Genomic DNA, 14901 nt, shown 5'->3' on the forward strand with positions numbered 1-14901 from the left:
ATAAAATAAATGTATGTATGTATGTATGTATGTGTGTGTGTGTGTGTGTGTGTATTATATACTGAATCAGAGACATATAGAATGTACTCTTCAGCATACCAGAAATGCAAGTTCCTTTACTTTACAAGATAGTACTTGTAACATGAGCTATTTTATCATTGCAAACCATGTGTTAAAAAGCTCATTTCATCATATATATATAATAAACATATGTACAGAATTGCCCTTACCATTACATATTGTATGGAACACTTATGTATAACTTCAGTGGTTTGAATGGAGCCTTCTCCAAAAGACTCCGCTGAAAAGGAGCAATTTTGTTCAGTTAGACTATCCCAGTAAACAAACTGAAATAAATACACGTGTTAAGGTTTACTTATAAACATGCTGTTTACAGATGTTTAATATGTTGCTAAGGTTAAGATATAAGATGACAGAAATGAGCACTGCAGCTCAGGACATAAGGAATTACGCACCTAGGAAAGGAACGACCTCGCAACTGCTTAATGAAAGTTTCTGTCCCAGCTTGAACAGGCTTTGTGCCATCATCTGGTTCGGTGTAGTCATGCCTGTGCCAATTTCTATGCTGTTTCACTAAAGAGAGAAATGCAGCATTAAACTTCTGAAATCCATCACTATTCAAAGAATATAACAACCTTTGCATTAAATATCATTGAAATGTTTGTGGCTGACCTTCACAGAAAGTACAACTGCGTTACACTTACCATAACTGTAGATGCGAGAGCAGATAAATGTTGCAGTACCGACGATCTTGCCATGCAGAAGCCTACAACTAGCCTGATTTCCAGAGTCTCTGCAGCATCCCTAGCCAATGGATGCCCTGCAGACTGATGTCTGGACGTTTGTGTATAAGACGGGCATCTATTGCTCCCACCCTCAGGTCTTTCTGTGCTCTGTTCAGCAGTCTGATGCCCGAGGACAACACAACCCTTCCAGATGTCAAAAGTTTAGACAGAGGTAAGGGAAGATTCCAACCATGAACCAGGAATGAGGGGAGGGCATGGTGATAGGTAAGAGATACTCAACAGAAAGCCTTCTCCCCGACGCCAGCAGATAGAAGGGTAGTATGGTGGGAGCTTGTACTGCAATACTGATATGCTCGAACATCTACAAATATGTCAAGTGTAACACAGCTGTACTATATTCTTCATAGTCAGTGCTGCAGTACAGATTCTTGGGAGGACTCTCAAAAATACAGGCTGGGGGTAGGCTGGCTGTTGGCTCCTGACATAGCAAGTTCTGTAGGACATCAGTAGCAAAACCTGTTCTACCACTGCAGGCAGTGCCTAAATGACAATGCCTGGTAAAAATGTTGACAGAGGTCCATGTGGCAGCTTCTAGAATAGCCTAGGTGGAGACATTGTTATGGAAGGCAGTGGTGACTACCCTGTGTATGATGCAGTGAGCCCTGACATGGGCTTGTAATGGCTTACCATGATGGGCATTACAACTGGGAGGCCTTAGGTATACAAATCCCATTAGTAAAGTGTTTCGGGTGAGGGTGAGAATAGATTGGCAGGGAAGAGGTACTAGATAGTCAAGAGGAGAAGGTAAACCCCTGCACACTCAACACATAGTCCATCAAAACCTGCATCACCTAAACCCACACATAGTAAACACAAAACACACACCTACATTTGTGGAGGCTCTCAATAAAAATCACCCCAAACAACAGAGACCTCCAAAGCTGATACGCAAGCAACCACCACCCCCAACACTACCCAAATGACACACAGCCCACAAACTCAGTGTGCCACTCAACCTCAGCCCATAAGGCAAAACAACGTACCCTATAGTCAGGCACACTGATGTCCCACTCACCAGGATAAACAAGGCGAAAGTTACTGTCAGCTGCCTGTCGGGTGCCAGGATCCGCCACAACACAAGCATGCAGGTCACTCCACAAGTACAAATATGACTCTGTCAATGTCCATGTTGGTGTGAATGACCGAGACGTACCTCCCTGGACTACATGAAAAGAAATATGGAGGAGCTCTCGGATCATGTAGCCCAGTCAGGTATGACCCTAGCCCTGAGTAGCATCCTGCAATCACTCAGAATGATACCACAATACAAGGACAAAATGACTGACTTCAACAATTGGCTAAGCTTCTGGTGTCATTCTAAGGGGATCCAGTGTCTGTCTGCCTGGGAGGACATGATCGACAGACCACGATGCTTTGCCAGAGATGGCCTGCACCTTTCGCCCCTGGGATTCCGGATACTGGTTAAGGCTCTTGCCACCCCATAGTGCCTTTTTTTAAGTAAGGTTCAAACGACAAACTCACCCCATAGCAGGTAGAAGCAAGCAAAATCTGAGGGTAATGCTACTCAATGCTAGAAGTCTAAACCTCAAAATGCACTCACTCGAGGCACTCCTTAAAATGGAGAACATCGACATCTGTGCATTAACTGAGACCTGGTTCAAGGCTCCAGAGAGCACCCCTGCAATACCAGGCTACAACTCTTACCACACTTTTTGGCTACCAAACTAAGATCGAAACACTAAAGGTGGAGGAGTGTCCATATTCACCAAGGATATTCACACCACCAGGCTAGTTGCCCAACACAATGCATCTGAAATTCTCCAGGTGCAACTAACACTAGGTAAGATTGCAATCCAAATTGTAGCTTGCTACAGATCCCCCACCATGCCCCAAGTTTCTCACTACACCTTTCTAAACATACTGGAAAATATTAAGATACAACCAAACACACTAATACTGGGCGATTTCAACTAGCCTGCCATTAACTGGGAAAACTACTCGTGGACCAACACCTTTGCCCAACAGTTTTTGGAATTCATAAATTTCACCGCCATGGATCAACTAATCCATACTCCCACCAGGGGCTCCAATATCCTAGACCTGGTCATTGCCAACATGGGAAACTGATGCTCCACACCTATGGTCACCCCCTCATTGGTCAGGTCTGACCATAAGCTAATCACCCTTAACATCCACATCCCACCCCCACCCCCCAGTAAGGAAACCTCCATAAAATATTCCTCCAAAGCCAACTTCATGCTACTCAAGCCAGAAGTGACATACTTCATGACACCCATGCAGACAGGAACTGAAAGTTCCACTGCTGAATCCTACAATAAGGCACTGTACGAGCACATCCACTCATGCATGAATCATGCCATCCCAAATAGAACCAAGATGCTCTCCTCCAAAAAAAGGAAGCCGATCTGGTGGTCCCCTGCCATAAACAAACTTTACAACAAAAGGAAGAAACTGTTGCAGAAACGAGGAAAATCCCAGGATGCAAAAAACTCCCTTACTAGTCTCAGTAAGAAGCTGAGATCCCTCATAAAATCCTCCAAAGCTAGTTATGAAAATAAAAATTGCCAAAGATTCCAAAGACAACCACAAGGCATTCTATAACTATGTCAAGAATCTAAATGGCAATACTCAGATCTGCTCTGAGCTACAACAGAATGGCATTAAATATACTGATCCCAAGGATATTGTCAATATTCTGGCAGATCAATTCAGTGCCAACTTCACCCCCCTCTCACCCCCCCCTAAATGGCCCATCTCAATAGCGGAAGACTGCCAAACTCTGGTAATAACGGCCACAAAGGCAAAAAATGCACTCTCCAAAGCTAAGAATATACCATCCATGGGACCAGATGACATCCGGGGCTGTGTATTACATGAACTACAAAATGAACTGGCACCTCACTTAAGTGTCATGTTTAATCATAGCCTCACTTCAGGCTTCATGCCCACTGAGTGGCGCACAGCTACAGTTATCCCACTCCACAAGGGGGGGATCCACCATGGATCCTGGGAACTACCGCCCCATCAGTCTAACGAGCCTGATCTGCAAGGCCATGGAACATATTACCATGGAACTTTTAAACAAAGACACTGGCAACCTTCAAACACTGGACCCCACCCAGTTTGTGTTCATGAAGGGCCGATCTAGTCTCCTGAACTTGACTGACTTCTTCTAATTAGTCTCCAGAGCCGTGGACGAGGGTAAGGCGGTCCACACAGCCTATCTGGACCTCGCCAAGGCCTTTGACACCATCCCCCACTCTGGAATCATAGATAGACTTACTAAGCTGGGCATTAATCCCTACTTCACTCAATGGGTTGCCAACTGGCTTACTGACAGAACCCATACTGTAATAGTAGCCGACTCCAAATCCAGCTCCAGAAAACTGACAAGTGGAGTACCTCAGGGTTCAGTCCTGGGATCGCTCTTGTTTGGCATCTACTTCTCTGAAGTACAAGCCAACACTAAGGGACTCTGGCTAACAAAGTTCGCAGATGACTGCAAACTGAGAGCCATTATTGAATCCCCAAATGATGGGGATACTCTACAAAAGGGCCTTACAGAAACAGATGCTTGGTGCCAGAGCCATGGGCTCAAGCTCAATGCCAAGAAATGTATAGTTATCCCCTTTGGGAAAAAACATGTACCCGTAAAATACCACATAGGTGGCAGTAAGTGTGATAAGAGACTTGGGGACACAGGTGGACAGTGGTCTCACATTCGATAACCACATCGCCACAACAGTCAGGAAATCCTTCTATGCGGCACACACCATCACTAAGGGGTTTTTCCATCCAGAAAAAAGGTGGTCATTGTCCCACTGTACTCATTCTTCATTAGACCCATTATAGAATACAACGCCCCGTTTGGTATGTACCTCTCTAGACATCTGAAGCAACTGAAAAAGCTACAGAAATACCTCAATAAAAGAATCACAGGCCTAAAGCAGATGCCCGCCACTGATCGCCTTAAAAAACTCCAGCTATACTCTGTCACATATCGTCTACTCGGAGGCGATCTCTGCTTAACATACAAGGCCATGTCAAACCCAGAGCTATTGGACATGTTACACTTAAAGAAATCCCAATCCCTAAGAGCCACACGCTCCAGGGATCTAAACTTTGCCATCACAATAAACAAAACATGCTGGAGTGATAGGCTCCTGACCCAGAGACTCCCCAGACTTTGGAATAGACTGCCCATACATGTCAAGCAGAGCACCTCTTTGGCCCTCTTCAAAAGGAACCTTGACGATTGGATGGGAGAAAGGAAATTCACCCCCAGGATCACGTCAGTCGTCCTGCTAGACAGGGGTATAGGGAAGTAAATAGTGTGGGAAGAAATAGCCAGGGAATTGTTATGGCTCGGCTTGTATCGGCCCTAGGGCCGATAGCCTAGTACCAGCCTATGAACCTATAACTCATACCACACATTTCAACCACTTAACCTGGACCGAAACACTAAAGGAGGAGGCTAGTTGCTCAACATAATGCATCCAAAATTATCCAAGTGCAACTAACACTGGGCAAGACTGCAATCCAGGTTGTAGCTTGTGACAGATCCCCCGTCATGCCCCCAGGATGCCCACTCCATGTGTCTTGATATACTGGGTAATATTAAGGTACAGCCCAATACCCTAATAATGGGCGATTTCAACTACCCCACCATCAAAGTACAGTTGTGGGCACTTAACATAAATGTAGATGTTCGAGTGTATTCATTGTTTCAGTCATCACACTTGGGTTATCCTGCCAGGGGTAGCCCTCAGTCGGCCTGAATACCAGAGGCTTAGTATTTCTGCGTCAGTTGCTGTCGCTCCAGGACTAATGTCAGATCGTCAGTGGTATAAAAACAGGCAGCCAACGCCATTACATCAGTTTTTCTTGCCCCAAATGTCAGAAGCCCCCAATAGGAAGCTAAGTTATGGTGGAGTAACACCACCAGTAGAACGTAAACACCAATAGCCCTGTAAGGGTGAGGAAGAGAGAGACAGGGAGAGACAAGGGGGCTGGAAGGTGGGAAACCAGGACTGCAAAAGTAAATACAATCGAACATCTACATTTATGGTAAGTGTACAAAAAGTACAGTTGTGTACCTAAAATAAATGTAGATGTTCGAGTGTATTCACTGTTGCAGTCATTACACTTGGGGTTATCCTGCTGGCAGGCTACACGCAGGTCGGCCTGAATTCCAAAGTCATGGTCCGGCGTCAGTTGTTGTTGCCTCTTCCCTGATGTCAGTGCGCCAGGGGTAAAAAAGATGCAGCCGATGCCATTTTCTTCAGTTTTCGTTGCCCCCAGATGTCAGGTGCCCCCAAAAGGGTAGGCTAAAAAATTCTGATTATAAAAAAGCATGCACATAACCTTCATCTACAAGCAAATACACCACATAGGTTGTATACAATAGAGAAGTACAGATAAGTCCCAGCAATGAAAGGGGGATGGTGGGAGGGTAACCTGGACTGCAACAGTGAATACACTCTAACATCTACATTTATGGTAGGTACACAACTGTACTATGTTCATCGTGTTTCACTGTTGCAGTCATTACACTTGGCTTGAATCCCAAAGCTGCGGTTGGGTGGCTGGGCCTAAATAGAATTAGGAGTGGCTATGAGGCCCTGCAGAACTGCAGTGGCAAAGCCTGCTCTGGATTTAGAGTATAGAGGTTAAGTGGTAGTTCTTTGTAAAAGTGTGCAGTGAAGTCCAGGTTGCAGCCTCCAAAATGTCCTTGGTTGGTACTCCTCTAAGGAAGGCTGCTGCTCTGGTAGAAAGTGGCCTAATGCCCTTAGGCAATGATTTGCCATGTTGTGAACAGCAGAAACAAATGCAGTGGCCTATCCATTTTGAAATAGTCTGCTTTGAAATAGCTTTTCCTTGCGATCCTGCAGCATATGCCACTAAGAGTTGCTCAGTCTTTCTGAAAGCTTTAGTTTTGTCCAAGTAAAAGCATAGCTGTCTGTGTATGTCCAAATAATGCAGAAGTCTCTCCCCCTTATTCTGCGGGTTTGGATAAAAGGTAGGCAAATGTATGGTTTGGTTAAGAGCCACACTGGACACTACCTTAGGCATAAATGTTGGGTTTGTCCTTAGAGAAACCCTGTCCGGATGGAAAATAATAAAAGGTTCCACAGCCATTAGTGCCTGTAACTCTGAGACTCTTCTTGCTGAAGTTATTGCTTGGAGAAGAGCTGTTTTCCATGATAAGTATTTTACCTCAGCTGTATTGGCTGGCTCAAAAGGAGGCAGTGTGAGTTTTTCCAAGACAAAATTGAGGTCCCATGCAGGTATTGGAGCTCTCCTTGGAGGTCTTATGTTTTTGGCCCCTCTGAGATACTGCCTTAGCAGTGAATGAGAAAAAATAGGTGGGTCCGTATTGTAATGAGCTGAAATGGCAGAGGCTTGGATCTTAATTGATGAGAAGGATAGGCCTTTGTCCAGCATCTCAGTTAGGTACTGTAAAATCTGAGGAATATTTGGTACAAGCGTGTCAATTCCTTGTGCCTGGTTCCAAGCACAGAATCTCTTCCATTTTTCTGCATAAGATTTTCTGGTGCTGGGCCTCCTGGCCTCCAAAATAACATCCATAACTGCTTTAGATAGAGCTGTGTTCTGAATGGTTACATTATCTGCCATGCAGCCAGATTTAGGGTTCTGAGTTGGGTGTGCAGGATCGGATTGTTTTGTTGGGTAAGCAAATGAGGGATTTGAGGTAATGTCCAAGCTGGGAGACAAGCTCTTTAGGATTGGGTACCAGTGCTGGTGTGGCCAGTCTGGGGCAATCAGGATCATTTTTGGCTTCTCGTCTGAACTTTAGGGGTACCTTGGGGAGGAGAGGCAGAGGAGGGAAAGCATATACTGTAAGGGATTTCCAGATGAATGAAAAGGAGTCCACTTTCCATGCTTGTTTGTGATAAGTCCGAGTGCAGAATCTCTGTAGCTGGCAGTTGTGAGGGGAGGCAAATAGATCTATGTCTGGGCATCCCCATTTCCCTGTTATCATGCTGAAGATGTGTGGATCTAGTTTCCACTCGTGAGGATCCATGAGATTTCTGCTTAGTTCATCTGCCAAAGTATTTGTCTTTCCTGGCAGGAATTGTGCTTGCAGGTGAACTTGATAAGTCAATGCTATGTTCCACAAGGTCATGGCTTGTCTGCAGAGGGGGTAGGAATGTGTGCCTCCTTGCTTGTTTATGTACCATATGACTGTAGTATTGTCCGTCTTTATCAGCAGTTGTCCTGGATGAAGTAGGTCCTTGAAGGCTGTCAGGGCATTCTGTACAGCTAGCATCTTTTTTTGATTGATATGAAAATGCATTTGGCTTGTGGGCCATGCGCCCTGAATACATTTTCCTGCCATGTGTGCCCCCCAGGCATAATGTGATGCATCTGTTGTTAGTGTCTTCCTGGCTGTGGGTTAAGTGAATGGCTGTCCCTTGTGGTGATAGGCCTGTGCCCACCATTGAAACTCCTGTTGTGGGCAGGGAATGAGAGTAATTAATGTTTCCAGGATGTGGCAATGTTGAGTCCAAACACTTTTTAGAAACCATTGTAGTTTCCTCATATGCAGTTTTGCATATGGAATTAGTAGAATGCAGGATGCCATGTAGCCCAGAGCCTACAGAATTTTTCTTGCAGATAACTGGGTCTTTGTTGCCATGCTTCCGAAGTAAGAAGTCAGTTGCCTTTGTTTGTCGGGTGTGAGATACACCATCTGGGCAGTTGTATTTAAGCTTGCACCCTATCTCTTGAGAGGGTACTAGTTTTGATTTCTTTATGTTTACTGTGTACCCTAGGCAAATTAGTAATCTTTTTACAAACGCCAGATGCTTTAGTAGAATGTCTTTGGTCTCTGCTTGAATAAGGCAGTCGTCGAAGTAAGGATATATTTGAATTCCTCTTTGTCTGCAAAATGCAATTACTGATGCCAGGTATTTTGTGAAGACCCTGGGCGCAGTAGATAAGCCAAAGGGCAGTGCAGAGAATTGGTAGTGCATTGAGCCAGCTATGAATATGAGGTATCTTCTGCAAGATTGTCTGATTGGGACATGCAGGTATGCCTTCTCCGCTTTTGGAGGTAGAAGCACCCCACTGTTTGGGCCTGTATGAGCCCTGGGGCTGTTGTCTGACTCTAGGGTGTCTGTATCTGCCTCTTTGTGGCCGGTCTGACACTGGAAAGGACCAATTCTCAGAAGGCCAGTTCCTGCTAAATCTGGGTTGCTGTACCTGTAAGAAATCTTTACTGTCTGCATTGATTTAGCTTTATCCTCCATTTTCTTCAACACCTCTTCTGCCTTAACACCAAAGTATCATGCTGTAATGGATCATCCAATAATTTTGCTTTAACATGATCAGGCAGATTCTGTTCCTTTAACCAAGCATGCCTTCTAATGACAGAACCCGTAACAGCGGCCCTGCAAGAGGCCTCCAGTGAATCAAAACCACATTGCAAAGTATGCTTTCCCACTTGTTCAGTTGCATGCAATAAATCCTGCATTTCCTTGTTCTCAGAACATTCAGAATTTGTCAACATTTTCTGCTTTAACAGTGACATTAAGTATTGCTGATATTTAAGCATATGAAACTGACAATTTAAAGCCCTAACAGCCAATGTAGCAGAAGTGTAAACTTTTTTCCCCATCTATCCAGTGCTCTTGAATCCCTATCTGAGGAGACAGGGTTTTTTGCAGTAGAGGCCTTGACCCCTTTGGGACCCTGAGATATAGTTTCTGGGTCAGTAGCAGGGTTTTTGTATAGAAATTTATGAGAATCTGGAACCCTGTAGTATCTGTCTGGCTTAACAGGTGCAGGAGGTAAAGAGTCGGGAGACAGTCCGGACTCTGAAAATACATGATCTACAATGTCTAGAACAGGTGGAATAGCAAGAGGTCTGTGCTGTGGTAGTAGAAGAAAGTCCCTGAGCCTTTTCTTAGATTCTGAGTAATCTTGGCTCTCCCAGTGGAAATGCTCCCTCATGGTATGCAGGGTTTCCCCAAAGGAATAATCCTCAGGAGGAGAAGCTGAAGGAATAGATTCTTCAGCATCAGAATCCTCATATGGAGGAACAGAATATCCCTGTTCTGAAGAGGAGTCAGAGGAAATGGAAACCTGATCAGAGGAATCATATTTGCTGTCTTGCCTAGGCCTCTTATCAGGAGGGGGATGGGAACCCCTGATCAAAGTAATTAGGTCTTCGGTCATTTTGAGCATCTGTTTCTTAGGCATGGAAGTCTGTCCTGGAGAATGCTGTACATGTTTCCTTGTCTTTAAATCTGTTTTAGTCTTTGTTTTGGATGCTGAATTTGGCTTGATATAAAGCTGTGTAGGTCTGAAAACACCCTCAGAAGCTGATGCCTGCTCAGAGGCTCCAGACCAATCTGAGGGAAGAGTTTCCGTAGGCCCAATACCTTGTTTCCACAGGCCTCGGTGTCTCCACATGGCTGTCGGACACGGCCTGTGGCTCTGAGGTAGCGGGTGTCAGGGGCTGCGAAAGCGCCTGACTGAGAACCGGTGAACTGGCGACTGGCCTAGAAGAGGCTTCGTCGTCTGTTTTGGACCTTGGATACCTGTCTTTTTCTTTGTCTTTGCGTTTTTTATAAATTCCGGTCATCGGTTGTTCCGACGGCATTATATAATTAAACCTTCGGCCAAAATAATGTAAAGCAAAGTCACACCAACGTTTAATAGTGCATTTGTTGAATCTAGCACAAAACTGACAACTAGTAACGTCGTGGTCAGGGCCTAGGCAAGGAATACAGTAAGAGTGAAAGTCCTTATGAGGTATTTGCTTCCCACAAGAAATACAATTATTAACATTTACTGACATCGGTCTGGAGCAAGAAAAAGTTTCCCCAATGGGGTACTTAGCTTTATTGAAGACTTTGGTTCTGAAACTCAGTTTTGAAAATCTCATGAGTCAGCCGACCAGCACTTGCGAACTGCTTTTGCTTCGGGCACTGCGCGGCAAAAAAGACTGAAGAAAATGGCGTTGGTTGCATCTTTTATACCCCTGGCACACTGACATCAGGGAAGAGGCGACAGCAACCAACGCCGGACCTAGACTTTGGAACTCTGGCCGACTGCAAGTGTAATGACTGCAACAGTGAAACACGATGAACATCAAGTACAAATATGACTCTGTCATTGTTCATGTTGGTGTGAATGACCTGAGACATACCTCACTGGACTACATGAAGAGAGACATGGAAGAGCTCTGATCATGTAGTCCAGGCTGGTATGACCCTGACCCTGAGTAGCATCCTGCCCTCACCAAGAATGATACCTCAGTATAAAGAAAAAAATGATCCATTTCAACAATTGATTAAGCTTCTGGTGTCATTCAAAGGGGATCCAGTGTCTGTCAGCCTGGTACGACATGCTCGACAAGCCGTGTTGCTTCGCAAGAGACGGCTTGAACCTGTCACCCCTAGGCTTTTGAATACTGGACAAGGCTCTTGCTGCCCCCATACTGCCTTTTTTAGGCAAGGCTCAAAAGTCAAACCCACCTCCGTAAACAGCACAATTAACAAAAAACTGAGGGTTATGCTACTCAATGCCAGGAGTTTAAATCTCAAAATGCACGTGCTCAAAGCACTCCTCAGTATGGAGAACGTTGACATCTGTGCAGTAACTGAAACCTGGTTCAAGGCTCCAGAGAGCACCCCAGCACTACCGGGCTACAACTCATACCACACGTTTCGGCCACAGAACACGGACCAAGACACAAAAGGAGGGGGTGTATCCATATTCATCAAGGATACCTACACCTTCAGGTTAGTGGCACAGCACAATACCTCTGAGATCATCCATGTGCAACTAACATCGGGCAAATCTGCAATGCAAATTGTGACCTGCTACAGATCACCCTCCATGACCCAGGACCACCACTCCACCTTTCTGGAGACACTCGAAAACATGAAGGTCCTACCGAACACCCTGATATTGGGCGATTTCAATTACCCTACCATTCATTGGGAAAACTACTCTAGTACAAACTCCCAGGCCCAGCGCTTCCTGGAATTCAACTCAAATGCCCTGGATCAGCTGGTAAACTCCCCTACTAGAGGTGAAAACATATTGGACCTGGTCATCACCAACATGGGCGACAGGTGTTCCACACCGGAGGTCAACCTGTCACTGGTTAGATCAGACCATGAACTAATCACTCTGGATGTCAACACCCCACCACCACCCCAACTAAGGAAACCACAGTAAAAAACTTTTCTAAAGCAAACTTCACCTTACTTAAGACAGAGGTGGTAAGTTTCACAGCCCCCACGCTAAAGAATAACGCTGCCCAAGATGCAGAAACCTTTACAAATGCACTCCAAGAGCACCTACAAGGATTGTTCCATCCCTAGCAAAACCAAGACTCACTCCTCTAAGAGAAGGAAACCAGTTTGGTGGACCCCTGCTATAAACAGGCTCTACAATAGGAGGAGGAAACTAGTTCAGAAAAAAAAGTAAATCCCAAGAAGGAATGACATCCCTGATCAGTATCAGTAAGAAACTAAGGTCCCTCATAAAATCATCCAAGGCTAACTTTGAAAGAAAAATAGCCAAGGATTCAAAAGATTCCACAAAGCCTTCTTTAGCTATGTTAAGAATCTAAGTGGCAACTCGCAGATATGCACTGAACTAGTGCAAAATAGCACAAAATATACTGAACCTACTGATATTGCCAAAGTACAGTTGTATACACTTACCATAAATGTAGGAGTGTATTCACTGTTGCAGTCACTACCTTTAGGGTAATCTGCTGGCAGGTTGCCCTCAGTTAGCCTGAATTCCAAAGTCTTGGGTCCAGCGTCGGTTGCTGTCTGCTCTTCCATGATGTCAGGTTGTCAGGGGTATAAAACAGACAGCCAACGCCATTTTCTTTTGTTTTTCTTGCCCCAGATGTCAGGTGACCCCCAAATGGGTAGCAAATATAAATATATATATATATATATATATATAAAATATATATACATGCAACAATACAAACTTTACCTTCATCTACAAGCAAATACAACACAAAGGTTGTAGAAGATAGTGAAGGAAAGAGAAACTCTAGAATAAAAAGGGGGATGGCGGGCGGGTAACCTGGACTGCAGCAGTGAATACACTTGAACATCTACATTTATGGTAAGTGTACACATAGTACAGTTGTGTACACTTAGTTTTGTGAGGTTTCAGCCAGCAACTTGTAGTTTATTGGTCGTTTTGGGCCAGTTCCTAGCTTCTTTCAGCCCCCTGATATAAAAAACGCTAAACGCGCGTTTTTTGGCTTGTACCTACTCAGCACAGATCCTCGTGGTGGCCAGCAGAGTAATCCAAGCTTCAGAGAGCTAAAAAAGCGACTTTACCTGATTTAAGTATAATTTTGTGGCTTTCCACTTCTATTTATCTAGCAACTGTATTTCGCCTGCTTGCTGATACATTGTTACTGTTTTTCTGCATTTATTCTGTTTTGCACTTGTTTCTCAATTTGTTACTTTTAAAATCTGTAACTGTTGTAAATTGTTTGTGTAGGCTGTGATAGCCGATTTATAGCATTTATAAGTGTTTACTGTATCTGTTTCTGCTTGTTTTCTGAAAAAAAAAAAAAAAAAAAAAAATATCTCTTGTTTTCCCGCCTTACTAAGCTAGAATAGTCCAGTTTCAGAGCTTGCTGATCCCTGGGCTTTGTTTGCAGTTCCTGTTACTGAATCTTTACCTAATTTGGAACAGAGGAAGTTCCCTTGCTTACCAGTGGGAGTGGGAAGCATTGAGCTGCCTGTTGGTCCAGTTTTGTGAGGTTTCAGCCAGCAACTTGTAGTTTATTGGTCGTTTTGGGCCAGTTCCTAGCTTCTTTCAGCCCCCTGATATAAAAACCCTAAACGCGTGTTTTTTGGCTTGTACCTACTCAGCACAGATCCTCGTGGTGGCCAGCAGAGTAATCCAAGCTTCAGAGAGCTAAAAAAGCGACTTTACCTGATTTAAGTATAATTTTTGTGGCTTTCCACTTCTATTTATCTAGCAACTGTATTTCGCCTGCTTGCTGATACATTGTTACTGTTTTTCTGCATTTATTCTGTTTTGCACTTGTTTCTCAATTTGTTACTTTTAAAATCTGTAACTGTTGCAAATTGTTTGTGTAGGCTGTGATATTATAGCATTTATAAGTGTTTACTGTATCTGTTTCTGCTTGTTTTCTGAAAAAAAAAAAAAAAATATCTCTTGTTTTCCCGCCTTACTAAGCTAGAATAGTCCAGTTTCAGAGCTTGCTGATCCCTGGGCTTTGTTTGCAGTTCCTGTTACTGAATCTTTACCTAATTTGGAACAGAGGAAGTTCCCTTGCTTACCAGTGGGAGTGGGAAGCATTGAGCTGCCTGTTGGTCCAGTTTTGTGAGGTTTCAGCCAGCAACTTGTAGTTTATTGGTCGTTTTGGGCCAGTTCCTAGCTTCTTTCAGCCCCCTGATATAAAAAACGCTAAACGCGCGTTTGCGCAGTTTAGCGCGATTTAGCGCGGAGCTGCTACCGTTGCACACTAGGGCAGCTCCGGTTAAGCAGATTTAAACTATTTGGGCTACCTAAATTCCACTCTTCAAATTTTCCCTTAAAGCTACCTTCCTCGAACTATACTACTGATCTAATCAACGTATACTATAACTAAAAAGATCATCTCTACTTGACTCCAAGTAGACTATTCTCTATCTGTTAAGCCTAGCACTTGCTCCTACAGTACTTATTACCTTGATACGGTGCTCTTGTCATAGATAGTACCCCAAAAGGCAAACCCCATTTCTCGGTCATCCACGTCCCCGGAATCTTCTTTAAAGTTTTTTTTGTCTATTCCTTCTAGCATGTCGAGGATCAGTTGCTAGTGTCCTCCCTGCTCAGCTGGTGAACCTGGGAATATTGAGGCAATGTTACAATTGCCTCATGTACACAGACAACCCTCTCCTCCTCCCACAAAACACAAATACATGAGAGATGCAACTATACGGCCAAACTGGAGGCTGAGCTCTCTCAACATAGGACTGGCAAGACCAGTCAGGAGGAGAAGGTTACCACACACACTATAGACCCAGTCTCACATAGTACCATCACAACCTCAAATCATACACAT

The 14901-nt window shown here is 44.3% G+C and overlaps 1 protein-coding gene across 1 annotated transcript in view; it reads right to left on the reverse strand.

Moving 5' to 3' along the window:
* Positions 1-14901, reverse strand: part of KDM7A (lysine demethylase 7A) — a 1445788-nt gene that overhangs the window by 1103169 nt on the left and 327718 nt on the right. Inside the window, exon 3 of the mRNA XM_044087282.1 lies at positions 477-594. Within this exon, the coding sequence (XP_043943217.1) occupies positions 477-594 (118 nt within the window). The remainder of the gene's footprint in view (positions 1-476; positions 595-14901) is intronic.

This window comes from Protopterus annectens, chromosome 11.part0, assembly GCF_019279795.1.
Source record: "Protopterus annectens isolate FY-2018-M chromosome 11.part0, PAN1.0, whole genome shotgun sequence".
Classification (NCBI taxonomy): domain Eukaryota; kingdom Metazoa; phylum Chordata; order Ceratodontiformes; family Protopteridae; genus Protopterus; species Protopterus annectens.